The 16367-nt window shown below is 48.8% G+C and overlaps 1 protein-coding gene across 1 annotated transcript in view; it reads right to left on the bottom strand.

The window, feature by feature from the left end:
* Positions 1–16367, bottom strand: part of PIK3CA (phosphatidylinositol-4,5-bisphosphate 3-kinase catalytic subunit alpha) — a 1010697-nt gene that overhangs the window by 582152 nt on the left and 412178 nt on the right. The window contains exon 11 of the mRNA XM_069618695.1: positions 15307–15471. Within this exon, the coding sequence (XP_069474796.1) occupies positions 15307–15471 (165 nt within the window). The remainder of the gene's footprint in view (positions 1–15306; positions 15472–16367) is intronic.

Below are 16367 nucleotides of genomic sequence, written 5' to 3' on the forward strand. Positions count from 1 at the left end.
ACATAAGCCAAACTCGGCATTGCAACCGCAGCAGGGGTCGCTGCTGCCGTGTTCCCGACTGCGATGGTTGAGCGGTGGAATACACCGAATAACGTGCAGCGGTAAATATGTTAAGTTTAGAGGAGACACCATAGTAGAGTACGGTAAGCATATATATAGAAATAAAGGATCTCATGATTTGACCAATATACCGTAGTTCATACACCGGTAACCCATGTTGAGTTTCAGGAGACATCACAACAAGTTACGACAAGCAATGAATATACAAGACAAAGGATACATGAGATAGCAAGGAAAATGCAAATGACTGGCGTGCCATTGGTACAATAAAAGATTTAGGCATTGGGGGCAAGGCAGGCCAGCTCAACCCTCCTCCCCTGGGTCGTCAACCGGACCTGGGACAGGAATATGGGACTCAAATTTCACTGCCTCCTCAGGGACCGTGAAAAAGTACAATTACGGTGGGTGAGCTTCAGCCTTGCAGGGAACAACATGGCGTATTCCACTTTCCTCTCCCTAAGCAATTTTTTCTCACCATTGAATTGTCTGCGCTCCATTTGGACGTTGACCGAGAAGTCGGGAAAGATGCGGATAGTCTGAGACTCAAGTTTCAGTTCATCCTTTTCTCGAGCCAAACGTAGAATGTGATCCCTATCCCTGAAGCTGAGAACCTTAGCAATAATTGGTCTAGGGAAATCGCCCGGCTTGGGGCGTGGGGCCAGTGTGCGATGAGCACGTTCAATAGTGAAAAACGGGGAGAGTTGAGGATTACCCAGGAGGTCTCTCAGGAGGATCTCGACTGCATGTTCCATTTTGCCTTTGAGGGCTGCCTCCGGAACCCCCACAATGCGGATATTGTTCCTGCGGGATCTGGACTCTAAGTCATCACACTTCACCTTGACCTGCTTCATATCACGCACCAAGTCAGAGACCGTGTTTTGGAGCATGTGCACCTCATCCTCTCATTGGCCCCAATCCTGGTCTCGGCCTCAACCAGCCTAGCGCCATGCTGATCCAATTTGGTGCGTAGTGAGGCTACACTGGTGTTTAGGTCATCTAATTTTTCATGAAATGACGCAAAGTTTTTGGCCATAGTCTCCATCAGTGTTGTAAGGTCTGGTTGAGGGGAACATGAGGGTGTGTCTGGATCGTCCTGAGGCAAGGCGGCCCCGTCCTGAGATTTTTGGCATATTTGTCCATCGCCCTGGTTTTGTTGGCCCCGCGTGACTTGCCGGACATGTTCGGAGACACACCGAGACCCCGGAGGGCAGTTTTGTGAAATGCACGCACCAGGGCTCAGGGCCGTTGGGGGCAAGAGTTCTGGGAGGGGCCACAGCCTCCCAGCCCAAGCAGGACCACCCACAGTATAGGGATTAGGGCAAGGTATACACTAGGCCGGAGTGTTGCAAGGCACAGATACCACTGTGCAGGAACAGGCAGTGCGTCAAGTTGTCAAGAGTGGCAAGGCAATTTAGAGGGGATAGCGCCAGGAAGACACACCAGAGATCCAGTCGGGTCACAGACAGACAGTACCAGCCAGGTAAGGCACTGCGGGCCTGAGCCGCCAGGCGGGCGAGGAGCGCAGGCAGGTGGATGCACTATCTGGGGAGGCTGTGAGGGTGCCTCCAGTGGCAGGGTGAACGGGGAGAGGGCGGCATTAAGAACAATAACCGGAGCAATGCCACATAAGCCACCCGTGGGGTTGTGCAGGCTCAGCAGGGATCAAGGCACATAGTTTCAAGGTAACCAGGTAGATATGGAGGCAATTGTGTCCTACGAAGGGGGTGGGGGGGAGCCGCCGCCCCCAGGCTTGACAAGGTGCAGGGGAGCGGTTAGCAGCAGTCCCAGGCCCCACGCTCCTCACCTGTAGGCTCCAGAGTGCTGAAGAAGAAGCAGACAGCGGCCCAGACCCCAGTGAGGCCCCCACCAGGAGCGGCGGACAGCCCAAGAGGCACCAGCAGCAGAGGCGCACCGCCACCAGAGGACCCGGGCCCCCCCAGCCTCCACCACAGGGTCACAGATCCGGCGGAGAAGCTGCCAGGCAGATCAGGCCAGGTGTATAGGCTGCGGGAGACCGCTCGGGCGGGCCCCGCAGCGTGATGCATGGAGAGTGGCGAACGGAGGAGAAGCAGGATCCACAAGCCGCGGGAAGGCGCCCGGGGCAAGCGAGGAGGAAGGCCGCACAGGCGACCCGCCGGGGTCCGGCCACGGGGAGAGCGGGCCAAGGAAATGGAGGTGCCGGGCAGCGGAGCGCCAGGGTGCGACACCGAAGCAGAGCACGGCGGAAGAGGGAGCAGGGCCGCCGCTCAGGCGGGAGACCACAGCACAGGCGGCAGGAGGAGCCAGGCAGCCCGTAGTGTCAGGACGGCCGCCTCCGGGGAAGCACAAGGCGTCAGGGCCGCAGGTGGAAGACGCGGTCCATGGGACCCAGGGGGCCTCAGCTTCAAGCGGCCGGGGCAGGAGCGGCCACCAAGGCACCCCGGTATCCGCCGTCCACGCGGGGGGACCGCTCCGGCGGCCCCCGCCGCCCAGCCCGCTCCCAAAAGGCAGGTCGGGGGAGAGGAGTCGTACTAGGATGGCGCAGGAACCAGGCACCCGGCAGCAGTGTGAGCGGGGCCGAGAGGAGGGAGCATCGCCCCAGCGGCGAGCGAGGCCCGGCCCGGAGGCTGGGCGGGCGGGGAGGGAGGGAGGGAATCCAGCCCGCAGCTCAAATTTCAGGATTCAGCGCAGCAGGGCAGTCAGCCGAGGCAGGAGAGCCAGCTCCCAGGGGGCCCCGGCGACCAGGGCCGCAGCCGGCCACACAGCCAAAGAGGCAACAGGCGGACAGTGCAGGAACCAGGCGGCCAGAGGTCCGATTCACGCCACAAGCATATCAGTAGATAGCCAGGTAAACCAGCAGCATGATGCTCGCCGACCCAACCTCGGATGAGGGATAGAACCGCTGATTCAGGCGGATGAAAGCAGCCAGGCCACGGAGCAACAAAGCTAGGCAGCCATCTTGCAGGCTGCTCAACAGCGCCCCCCAACAGATCCGTTACTAAACCCCTATGGCTGCGACCTCCATAAAAATAATGACATGGAATGTAAGGGGCCTAAGGACTTATCTCAGAAGAAACAGGATTAAAACCTACCTGCAGAGAAAAGGGGTAATGATAGCATCGACTCATTGCACGGCGATCTCGGTGGCCAAGCTACAAACACATTGGGGTGGACAGGGGTTTGGTACCACTTATTCTAAATACGCAAGAGGGGTCTACACCTGGATTCACCCACAGCTCCCATTACGGGTGGACAAAACAGCGATAGACCCGGAAGGTAGGTTCGTCGTAATTTGGGGATTCATTGAACAAGAAGCAGTATGCATCATGAACTCATATCTCCCTAACAATAACATACCGTCCTACCTGAACTCACTGTACCCTAGAGTTGCACAGTACAGGAACAATCTCTTTATTTGGGGGGGGGGGGGGGGATTTTAATTGTGTACATGACCCACGGCTGGACAGGTCCACACCACAGCTGGGAGGCCCATCGACCGCTACGGCAGCACTATCCGCCATGTTGGGGAGACTGGAAATGACGGATGTGTGGCGGGAAAAGCATCCTGAAGCACGCGAATACTCATTCTACTCATCTCCACATAAGTTACACACAAGACTAGATTATATACTCATAGACAGGGAACACTTACCCCGGGTGGAGGGAGCACAATACCTGGGGAGGACTATCTCTGATCACTCCCCGCTCCTGATAACATGGAACCACAAAGGGCCCAGACCACCCCCATTCCCATGTGGAAAATGCCCACGGACGCTCTGAGGGACCAAGCCTTCCGAGAAGAATTACGCGATTCTATTGATGCCTACCTAGAGGTTAACACCGGTAGCATAGCTTACAATAGCACAGTGTGGGAGGCTCTAAAGGTGGTAACCAGGGGAGAAGTAATTGCAAAGGCGGGAGGTATCAAGAAGCTACTCCGGAAAGAACTAGACCTAGTGGAACGGCAGATTGAGCGACTTGAGGCTACCCCCCCGTAGACACCCAACAGAGGGAAGAGGAGCTTGTGAAACTTAGAGAGAGGAACATAACTGCGTGGAACAAGCTGGAAAAGTTCGACTATACTGCCAGAACAAATAGAGCACATGTTGAGGCCGACAGACCGGGCAGATTACTCACCTGGCTCTGCCGAAAAGGGCACCCCAAACACCCCACCACCTCACTACAAGATGAGAATAGAAACACACTGTACGCAGCAGGGCATAAATGACACTTTCACTCGCTTTTACACCCACCTGTATTCACATGAGGAGCTGGTCCCCCATGAACGGTTGATAGAAACACTGGAGGAGATAGAGCTCCCCAGGCTGTCCCCTGAGCAAGCCGACTCCCTTGAAACAGAAATCACGCCCGAAGACATTACCGGTGCAATTAGATCCCTGGCCACAGGCAAAGCACCGGGAACAGACGGGTTGCCCACAGAGTTTTTTAAAACGTATCAATCCTCCCTGACCCCCCCTATTACACGCAGTATACCAGGAGGCATACGAAGAAGGGATACTACCCGAAAGCATGAGGGAGACGCTTGTGATTCCGATCCCCAAGCCCAATAAACCGGCAGACCAATGTGACTCATATCGCCCGATTGCAATGTTAAATTATGACGTTAAAATCCTGACTACGATCTTAGCAAAGCAGCTGTCTAGAATAATAGGAGACATAGTTCACCCAGATCAGTGCGGCTTCGTGCCGGGCTGAAATACGTCCATGAACCTACGCAGGCTGCAGCATATTATAGCGCAAACCGATAAAGACAAGGACTCATACGCGCTGCTGTCCCTAGATGCAGTCAAAGCGTTTGACTCCATCTACTGGGAATGGCTTGTAGCAGTGCTTAGGGAGTTTGGCTTTGGTCCCGGGTTTATCAGGTGGATTAACATCTTGTATGCTAAACCTAAGGCAAGGGTGAAATCTGGGAAGTATGTGTCAGAGGCCTGGGATATATGCAGGGGGACTAGACAGGGCTGTCCACTAACCCCAATGCTTTATATACTGGGACTAGAACCCATAGCTGTCTACTTTAGAAAGCAGTTCTTTGATGCAAGCATAAGACTGGGAAACGTGGATCACATTATCTCGCTCTACGCGGATGACGTTCTCATATACGTCAGGGACCCACACCTCAACGTATCAACCTTGCTAGAAGTGCTGGACAATTATTCCAAGGTCTCTGGGATAAGTTTTAGCAGGTCGAACTCTTGTATGTTCCCCCTAGCGGCCCTGTAAACAGAGTTTAGAAGCACTCACTGAGGTGGGGATCCAGTGGCAGAATACGTCATTCTGCTACCTTGGAGTGCACATTATGCATACCACCGAGATAATGCATGAACGAAACACAAAGGCAGCACTCCCCGCTCTACGCAAATCAATGGCGTTCTGGGCGAAACTCCCCCTTTCGATGATGGGCAGGGCTTCGATAACTAAAATGATCGTTCTCCCACGTTTCCTTTATGGGTTTCAAAATGTACACTACTATATACACAAGCCCTTCTTCCCACTGCTTGAGACCATACTGCGAGAGTTCCTATGGGGGAAAGGCAGGCATAGAATAGCGTTGCAATTGCTAACACTACCATATAGCCAAGGCGGTATTCAACTTCCAAACCTAGAAAAATATAACATAGCAGCACAGCTTAGTTTTGTGACCAAATGGCTAGATGATGAACCCACATCTGAAACACCATTGCTACAGGTCATGCTGCCCCAATTCCATCTGAAATAACTGGTCTGGGCACCGTCCAAACTGCTGGGAACTCTACCCTTTTGGCTGATCTGGGAAAGAAAATTTGGCATAGGGCGAAAATGCTCACTAACTCACGGAATTCCTATACCCCGGAAGTTCCCCTGATCACAGACTTATGCACAACACTTTCGGATTTGAAACATATCAGGCTCTGGGAGAGGGAAGGGGTCTACACCTTGGGAGATCTGTATGATGAAGGCACTTTCAGGGAGTTCACCTCACTACAGGAGACGGAAGGCATACATACCGGCCAGTTTCTATGGTACCAAAGAACTTGTGCTGTGGCCCGACGCAAATGGGACTTGTGGCCGGAAGAACCAGCTACAGACCCGCTCCTCACTTTGATGTTCAACTTGGGAGAGGGCGGTAAACCCATTTCGCAAATATATAGCCACCTGATCGACATGCCAAATCCTCGGAGCATGGAAATGAAAAGCAAATGGGAGGAGGATATAGACCGGGAAATGTCTGAAGGGGAGTGGAACAGAGCTCTTACATTCCCCAAAACGGTGTCCAGAAACCATAGATTTAGGAAGATTCAGTTGAACATTCTGCACAGAGCTTACCTGACCCCGTGCCGCATAGCCACCTTCAATCCCCAGGCACAACCGACCTGCAACTGGTGCAAGGGGGAAAAAGCGGATCTGATCCACATGTTATGGGAATGCCCCAGGACAAGGGCTTTGTGGGAGAGGGTCCAACAAACCTGCGAAAAAGCAGGCCTGAGTAAATATAACTGGACACCCGATGAGTGCCTCTCAGGAACCTACCCCAGACCAGCCAAACTCAAGCATGCAACAAGGCTCATGGACATATCATGCTTACTGGCCAAAAGAACTATAGCAATGGCCTGGAAGAAACCCATGGGCCCTCAGTTCAAACTATGGCACAAAGAGACTGAACGGTGAGTGCTAGCCGAGACCGTGGCATGGGAGGACTGTGTGGCCAGATCCACGGATGACTCTAGTATGTCACTCGAGGCATGGAAGGAACTCACCAGACACATGTTCCACCCCTCGGATGATAAACCCCCCTGAATTGGAACTCAATCCAGGCCCATGTGGGACCTGTCATAAAGACAGCAGCAGCGGAAGTACTGCAGAGGATAGAGACCTTGCGGAAGCCCTCCCCCTATTGAAGTTGCCAGATGGTTCCCCTTCGCTCCCACCCTCCCCCCAAAACAGTTAAAGATATATGAAACGGACAGAATATGGAGACAGTTATGGTTGTTTTGTATTTGTAATTTTTTGACGTTAAGTTAAACATACGTTTATAACTATTTGAGAATGGCTCTATTGCACACAACTTGTTTGATATTATTGAAAACGCCAATAAACAAATTTGAAAATAAATAAATAAATAAATGCAGAGGAAGGTTAAGGGGTACGAGAGTCAGGTTCAAGGTCAGCGGGGTGGGAGAAAGGGGGGAGCCGGGGGGAGTACCCCCAGATGGCCTCCTACGCCTCTTGGTAGCAGTGTCCAGTGTTATCAGTTGGAAGAGGGGGAAGAGGGGGTTTTAGGGGAAGGGGGTGGGTGAGGAGAGTCAGGGAGGGGAGTGGCGAAGAAGGATTTTCAAAGAGGAGCGGAAGGACGAGTAGTCGGGGGAGGAGCAGATGGAGAGAGGTAGGGAGTTCCAGTGGAGGGGGGCCAAGAGTTGGAAGGAGCGGAAGCATGAGCTGGCACAAGGGGCAGGGGGTAGAGAGAGAAGGTAGAGATTGGTGGATCGGAGAGAGCGGGGGGGGTGGTAAAATGAGAGGTGGGAAGAAAGATAGGGGGGCGGGATCATGGAGAGATTTGTAGACAAGACAGAGGAATTGAAATTTCAATTGTGAGAGGAAGGGAAGCTAGCCGAGTTGAGAGAGTGAGGTAGAAATAGAGTCACGAGGACCAAGAAGACAGAGTACGGATGGAGGAGTGTTAGATGGATTTTAAGGGAGTCAGGTGAGAGACAGGGAGTCCAAAAAGAAGAGAGGAGCAGTAGAAAAGGCTGGAGAAAATAAGGGAGGAAATTAGGAGTTTAGAGGCGTGGAAGGTGAGGGAGGAGCGGATCTTGTGGATGTTGAACAGGTGGTGCCGACAGGTGCGAGAGGTTAGGGAGATAGGGTTTGAAAGGGAAAGAGGAGTCGAGTTGGAGGCCAAGATTGCGGGCATGGGACGAGATGGGGAGATTGGAAGGGGGAAGTGTATGAAGGGGGGGTGGGGAGAGAGTGTTAGGAGGGAGTCTTGTCAGTATTGAGGGAAAGAAAATGGGAAGACATTCAGTTTTTTATGGCCATGAGGCAGGAAGAAAGTGCAGTGGAGGTCAGAGGTGAAGGAAGAGAAGGAGAGCGCGTTGGGTGTCCTCGGCGTAGAAACGGTGAGAGATATATGTGAGAAGTGTGAGAGAGTATGTGGAAGGCAGTCACCATCTACTCAGACTCTGCGTATGTTACCACAACAATACATTCTGGATTATCTAGATGGCAGAGAAGAGGGTTTAGAAGATCTGATGGGACCCCTGTCCAGCATGTTGTGCTGTCTTCACGATTAATTGACCCACTAACATTGCCTGTGGAGGAAGGGGTTGTTAAATGCGCTGCACATACTAGTAAAACTGATTTTGTAGCACTTGGCAGCGATGCTGCGGACCGATCGGCAAAGGATGCAGCTTATTTGCACCCCCCAGATATCCCAAAAATTCAAATGATGTCCCAACAGACAATTGCCGGTCCAGTATACTCCAGTCCCATTGTTAGAAATTGTTGAACTGCAGGGAAAAGCACCCCAGGAGGAAAAGGAACCATGGGCAAAGAAGGGGTGTATGCTCTCGCCCAGAGATTTGTTGTGGAGGCAGGACCTGACTGGAAAGGTAGTGATGCCCGTAGAGTTGCTGCTTATGGCTTTGGAGCAACTGCATTTCCCGGCACATACTCCTTGGCGACAAATTGCAGCGGAACCTCAGGAGAATGGGTTTGTACCCAACCTCTCTGAGCGGGTGAGTAGGTTTATTGGTAATTGGACACTGTAAAGAATTCAATCCAGGAAATACTATGAGGGTGGTAAGAGGGTTTATACCCCCGACCTTCAGGTCCTTTTAAGGAATGACATGTTGATTTCATTGATATGGTACAAAAGTGAGGCAACCATCGTTATTTAATTGCGGTTGTGTGTCCATTTTCCCAATGGCTTGAGGCTGGACCCTGCGTGCCGAATCAGCGGCCAGATTCTTGGTAACAGGTATTTACATGGTGGGGTTTTTGTGAAGTGTTAAGGTACGATAATGGGACTCACTTCTTTAATGCTTTGTTCACTTAAATTACTTCACTTTTGGGGATACAGCACAGGTTGTGCTCGGTGTACCACCCTCAGACCAATGGGTTTGTGGAGCGTCTCAATGGCTTGTTGAAAACTCAATTGTTAAAAATGTGTTCCGATTTGCAAAAGTCATGGCTGTACTGCCTTCCTTTAGCACCATTTTGTTTACGGAATAAGCCTGGAAAAGATCACCACCTTAGTCCCCATGAGGTGGTGACGGGTCGTAGAATGTTTACACCTCTCTCACTCACATGCATAGGTACTGATGCACATTAGTCAGCAGCAAATCTGGGAAATTAATTTGGGGACTATCTTAAGGCTTTAACCAAGAGTTTCAGAATTGTGTCCTCAGATGTTACTACATCTCATCAGCAAAACAAGATCGAAGGCAGCGTGGGACCAAACAAGCATCAGCATCCGTTGTTCCTCCCTTGTTAAAGGGTCTTCATTCGCTCTTGTCCGTCGCGGGAAAGACCGTCGATTCCACAGACCCCATAAGGTCATCTTCTCCACTCCTACGGCTGTGAGAGTGGAAGGCATCAAAACTTGGGTGCATCTCCATGATGTTCAGAGGGACATCGGTACGCCACCACTGACGCCGGAGGAACAGGAGTCGACTAATTAAGTTAAGTACAATCTAAGGAATCATGGTTCGTTCCAGCTGACAGGGGGGAGGAGAGCGTACGAAACCTAAGAATTGTTTTGATAGATTGTCTTAAAATTTAGACTCGTTTTAGTAGGAATTGGTTGTACAAGGACAATGTGCTCAGCAATTGATAGAGTTCCTTTCGTTTTGGGTCATGTGTTGGATGAAAAATGTGTACAGGGGAGGAAACATTGGGACATTTGGGTAAAATGGATGGAACAAAGTTTCAAATGATTTTGCATCTGATGATTTGGATGGGACTTTAGAAAATGTAAATGATGCACACAGTTTTGTAACTTATAATATATGGTACCATCACATTAATAGAGTGGGAAGGAAGAGAGTGACTGAGTCATGTTAAATTTGCTCCCTCGTTCCCCATGCCTCTAGTGTTCCAAGATTATTTATTCCTGATGAGATAGAAGTGGCAGATGCACGTTATCTGGTGCACCTAGCCTTATGCAGGGTTCGAGAGCAGTTTCAGGAGCAATCTGTAGCAAATTCTGTCATCCTGAATGATGAAGAATGTTCAAATTCAACTGGGGAAGATTGTAAAACTGTTCGATGTACGGAAAGAGCGCAGCTTAACCTTGAGGGTCTGATACTCGAAAACAAAGGGAACAAGGGGTAATGAGTTGCAAGGCTGGAGGGATGGTGGAAAACTCTGAAGAAAGGGTAGCAAACTAATTTGGCATGTGGAAAGGTTTGGAAAATATATGTGAATTTCTTGACATGGCTCAAGGAGCCTGAAAAACCTGTTAAGATCTGGTTACTAACATGTTTTCTTCAGTGTTTTAAGAGCAATGGCAAAGCTCCGGTGGGCATAAATCAAAACCGCGGCTCCACTATGCATTTCTGATTTGGCTGGTGATACGGTGGCAAGTCTCAATTTATTCTGGTTAGATGGCCCTTTTCATACAAACAATTACCTCCAGCCTGGAGAGAAGTATGCAGCATCACCACTTTGCATGTGCCCGTCCTTGTGGCTCCACAGAGCCATCTGATACTGTCTGAATCCACATTTGTGCCCCCTTTGTCCCCCATGCCCTCTTCATCCTGCATCCCTTGTGTCATCGGACATGGACAATCTATGAACTTTCCAGGACTCTGGAGAAACAGACCTTTTAAGGAGATCGAAAAAAATCAACACTACCGATCTTTTTCAATTGTTTAGCCGTACTGAAACTTTTTTTGGCCCGAGGCGTGCAATCCTCCGTCAATGCAAAATGGTTTCAGATAACCTGTTACTATTTGTCAATTCCTCTGTGTTAGCGTTCAGTGCCATCAAACAACAACTTAGGGCTTTGCGTCTTATAGCCCTGCAGAATCGTTATATCATAGACCTCCTAACAGCTATGGAGGGTAGGGTGTGCCATAAAATGTGCTGCACATATCTGCCTCCTAATGACTCGAATAACAGAACTTTGGCTCAAACAATTACTGAACTGCAAACTCTGAAGGAGGCCATGGAAAGGGAGGCGGTAATTACGGACAATACTTTTTTGGATTCTTTTCTCTTGGATGCCGTTGTGGATGAACAATCTTAAAAGTACTTTCACCTGTTTTGATTTTTTTCTCCAACCCTTTTTTGTTCGGGTCAGATATGTCTTCGATGCTGCTCGACTCAGATGTCTAGGAGTACTGCCTTGTTTTTTGTCACCCTGTCTAAGGCTAGGTAAAGGACCAATTGTCTTCACATGGGCACTGAAACGGATTGGAAATGATTGAAAGGGGGCGAGGGGGGTTTCTGTCCTTCCCCAAGTAGTTCGAATGAATGAGTAGAACAATGGATAGATTCCGGAACTAATGAGTCAAATTGGGGTTGTCTAGCAGAGGGTTATGGGAGAATCGGTTGTGACGATTTGTTCCATATAAATAGTGAGCTTGATGATTTTGAAATTGGTTTGTTAGTTAATGGATTAACTAAAGGGGGGGAATGTTGGTAAATTTGAAGAGTTTGAATTACGCGCACCATACCAGTGACAGGACGGGTGCGGGGGAGCGGGGGGTGGTGGGGGCGTCAATGTCATCGTTTTTTCTGTAACTTTCGCAAATTGCTACAAATATTACAATATTTAAGGTAAATGGGACAAGTGTTACACTTGGGTTACTTTGTGTTATTTTGTGTAAAGGCAATACATTTGTAGATATGCACGCGCGCAGAAACAGAACGATGAAACATTGTTGCACGGAGGCCCCCTCCCCACTAAGGTAAAGCAGGCAACCAATATGTGCACATGGAGTTTAGCTCTATGAATGGCGTTCAGGATAGGTGATCATAATAGGCATTAAATGCACACATAATGGTATACATTTATCAGAAGTGTTTTGTGAATTTAGTAAAAGATGAAATATATGAGGTGGGATTGATCGGTGTATCATAGTTCTCCACATTGTGGATTAATCAGAAGGGTGTTTTCACCATCATGGCAAAGGTTTGCAAAGTATTCGTCAGCAGTTGGGGAACAGGATTTTCAAGTTGATCAATGGGGTAGCTGCGGTCAGTTTGCAGATAGCTCAAAGCGCTGGAGTGCAAGGGAAGATCTGATCTCTGGTGAACTGGAGAACTCGTAAGAGACAGGCAAATTGTGAATTCATGGGGTTGTTCGAAGCAGGTTGCTTCTGCTGGGGCATTTTCAGAGACCAGTAGAAATACATTTTAGGAGAACGATTGTGATGTCAGAGTGTGAATAGAAAAAGGTCTGCCACGTAGAAGTCATAAAAATCGAACACTGTACAGGTTTGGGCAAAGCGGTTAGTAAACAAATGGGTCAAAAGGAAGCTACGCGTCTTTCTATCATTTTCATGTGCTTAGGTATTTTTTGGGGTTGGTCTGGCAAGGCTGCCACCAAATATGGAGATGCTTTTGTCAAGGGGTGTGTTGAAAATATAAACTTTGTAATTATACGTTTTTAGGGGATTGTGTTATAATGTCTGTGTCCAATGAATTGTGAGGGTTTTAGATTTCTCTGTACAGGACTACCAATCATGTTTGGGAGAATGACTTTGTAACGCTATCTGGGGGAGTGTATAATGTGCGTTCTTTGTATGGTTTCGAGAGACCAGCGTTAGTTTTACTCTTAGAGGTCATCTAAGCCCCCTCCCCAGCCATTGTACAATAAACTTGCTTTATGGACAAAAGACGCACTTACTAATTTTAGAGGTGGTCGGAAGGGGCGGAGCTAAAGGTCCACGCCTACACATCTCTGGTCGTCTTCTTCTGTTACTTCCGTTTCCAGTGGTCAACTTATCTTTCACCTCAGGAACCTTACCTTCTATTCAGTTTCAGCGCACACTCCTCTGCAATCTCTCTCAATATTTTACTGAAAGGGATGGGTGGCTGTCCAATAAGGACAGCCAGACACCCCCACCCCCCAGTAGGAGCTGGTTCCATTCAGGCACTCAGGCAGACAGAGTAGGGGAGTGAAAAACACCTCCCCCACTTCCTGCCTGCCCAGACCCACTGGAGCCTAGAAAGGGACACCCAAGGGTTCCCAAAAAAGGCAAAACACAAAGACCTCCCCCTCCCAGAATGGAAGAAGGGCTAACAAAGAACAACCACGCTAGAAATGGGGAAAAAAGAAAGAAGCCACTAAGTTATTACTTAGTTGACCCTATTGTGCACAATACAGTCTGCTGTAAAAAATAATAGCACAATAGTCGGTAGAACACATCCACTGCCACCAGCCATAACTAGAAGGTTGTTTATGTGACTAAAAAGTCACAGGAGCAGAGAGAAGGGGGTATGTGGTATCCCATTGGCACTCCACATAAGGTGGGATGTGCCAACCGCTTAAGAGTATAACATTCTAGGAGAGATATAAAGTATCTCTCTATCCTTAAGAACAATAGAAAGTAAGGATAAGGTAAGAATCTCAAAGGAAAACGCAACGCTGCCCATAAGGAGCTGCTTGCTGCAAGTTTAAAATGCAGATGCCTTAAAAAGAAATATGGAGGAAATTAGACTCCAAAGAAAAAGTAAAGCAAAGAACAGAATTACAAACGGTAGAGCTCATAAGAATGAAGGAGTGGGAAAATGCTCCACGGATTTAGGATTTAAAGAAAAAGGCCCAGAAGTCAAGCAAAAGGTTCTGGGGGTCTCACTATGAGAGGGGATGAGGCATAACAATGCTACATCTCCCAAACACACTGCCACCAGCAAATCAGATGAACTTGTAACTTTAACCCTAAATTACTAACAGGGAAAAAAGGGAGACAATATTTCCCCACCTCAGCACTCCACATAAGGTGGGGTGTGCTGATCCCCACTAAATAAATTACAGGTGTGACACATGAGTGTCCACCCTGTGCTGGTAACAGTTAACCAGGTAAAATAAAAAGGAACTCTCAAGCTGCTTCCATCAACACTACACAGAAAGTGCTGGGTGCTGCAATAGTAAAAGGTAGATGCTCAAAAACATGGAGGAAAGCAGAACTCTGTTAATAAGTATCAAAAAGAGATCAAAGGGGTTTCCAAGTAGAGAGTAAAAGAACTAGTGAGTGTGGAAAAAGGATCCCACTCACTCAGGATAATCAGATAAAAAAAAAAACAAGAGTACAGCAAAAAGTACTGGAGGACTCAGAAAGTGGGGAGAATTTCACTCAAGGAGGAAAATCTACCTAATAACCATGCTGGTCCCTTACCAGACTTGGGGTCTCTGGCAGACCACGCGGTTCCCAGTACCTCTGGAACCGGCCATCCGGTTCCCTGGCCTTCAGGCAAGTCCTCCTTTCTTCCATCATGGCCTGCAGCGTCTCCTGTCAGTGCTGCTGCGCTCCCCTACTCGAAGCTCCACCGGGGCCCGAATGACTCCTGTGGTTGTCCGTGTTGCTTTTGAACTTTTGGTTTGCGCTGGCTTTCTCCCGACGACTAGACCGGTCGTAGTTGTTTCCCACCTTGATCTTCAGGGCTTTGCACTTCCCCCTCGTCTCAATATTCCTGTTGTGTTTCTCCTCTGGGTAACACAAATTATTCTTCGTCCCAGTCCTTGGGTCTATGTCAAATGGGAATTTCCTCTTCTTCCTAGTCTCAGTACTTCTCAGGAAGGAGGTTGGATGTCCTATCTTGCACACACATACATGGAAGTGTGGGGTGTTGGAGAGCTGTATATGATAGGAGGGTGACGGAGGGTGTGATGAAGTACGGGAATACTGTGTTTCCCTTGAATGGTCGTCCCTGTCTCTAGAGGTGGAGTCTCTCCCCAGCAGATCCTCCTGCTGAGTATCCTCCTCCAAGGGGCATAATCGAGTGGCGGCCTCACCTTCCTGGCCACATGGGAAGGGGCTCTCCCTCAGGGACAAATGATGACATTCAACGATTTGTCACAATATGTACAAACAAATTGGGAAAAAATACTAATAAAGCAAGGTAAGAGGTTGAATTGGAAAAGCAAATGAGACAGTTGAAGAAAGGGCACAGGTTTGCTTTACAGGTAAACTGGTTTATACCGATGATTACTAGAATAAGATTAGCATGAAAACATTATCTGGTTGTTACTGGCTAACAGGAATCCCAAAGGTTACCACTGAGTGCATCACATCCTACTGATCGCAAAGTATTCCGTACCTGTACAAGTTGGATGAGATACTGAGACAATTTGTCATCGGTCAAGTACTTTTCCAGGCACTGAACAGCAAAGCTTCGCACCATGGGATCTGGGTAGTTACAATCCAGGAGCTCCATAGCCTGCTCTGGCTTGATAGGTGGCCAGTCCTTTATGAGGCAATACATCTACACCAGATGATAAGTGAGAATGTCAAAAAACAAAACAAACAGAAAACGCACTCATGCACAAGGAGATGTGTTATGGCGTTCATAAATAAACTAATCATGAACAATAGTATAGCAACAGTTCATTATTTGGGTTACTCTCACACATAATTAGTGTATCCCGCCTTTCAACTGGCACATTGTCTAGTGAAAATGTAAGCATTGTTCAGAGGCTAAAGGCATCGCTCGGACAAACATTCACAAAAGCTTGCTACCGTCCCCTTCCAGCACAAACTACAAAAGAAATGTACAGTCGATGTCTTGGATAAGTCATTGCTTATGTTTTCTACACAGTCCAAACATCGATCATTGGGCTTTACTCATTTGAAGAAATATATTATATAAGACTACCCAAATAATTTACAATGAGCTGCCAATGAAACACCAAACCACGCTATGATCATTCTAGACCAACCACCCAAGATGGATTTCCAGAATAAACCCTATGGCGGATTCAGCAAGGCCATCCTACTATAATGAACAGCGAGAAGACCATGCCTAGCCAAACTTGATCAAGATAGGGTAGCACAGCAGTAAGGCTTAGACTCGGGAGGGTGTGAAAGTCGTCTAGGGCTACAATGAGACGCACACAGAGCATGCCAATAATACAAGCTAGGCCAACTCGTAACGTTCTTTTGAATGGATGTTCCTCCAACATATTACTCATCTTTGACATGTAATGTCCAGCTTTGGCTGCTTCCGAAAACCTTTCGGCAGAGGGCGCCCTGCGTCGAGTCGATGTCCCTCGAAGTCCTCGGTCGAGGGTAACGTCATCAGATGTAAGTAGCACACGCGGTGCCCGTTGTCCTCAGTTCCGTTTCGCACTCCCCACTCTCCCCTCGTGTTAGCAAAAATGC

The sequence above is a fragment of the Ambystoma mexicanum genome, chromosome 10, assembly GCF_040938575.1.
Source record: "Ambystoma mexicanum isolate Mex_15411 chromosome 10, UKY_AmexF1_1, whole genome shotgun sequence".
Taxonomy (NCBI): Eukaryota; Metazoa; Chordata; class Amphibia; order Caudata; family Ambystomatidae; genus Ambystoma; species Ambystoma mexicanum.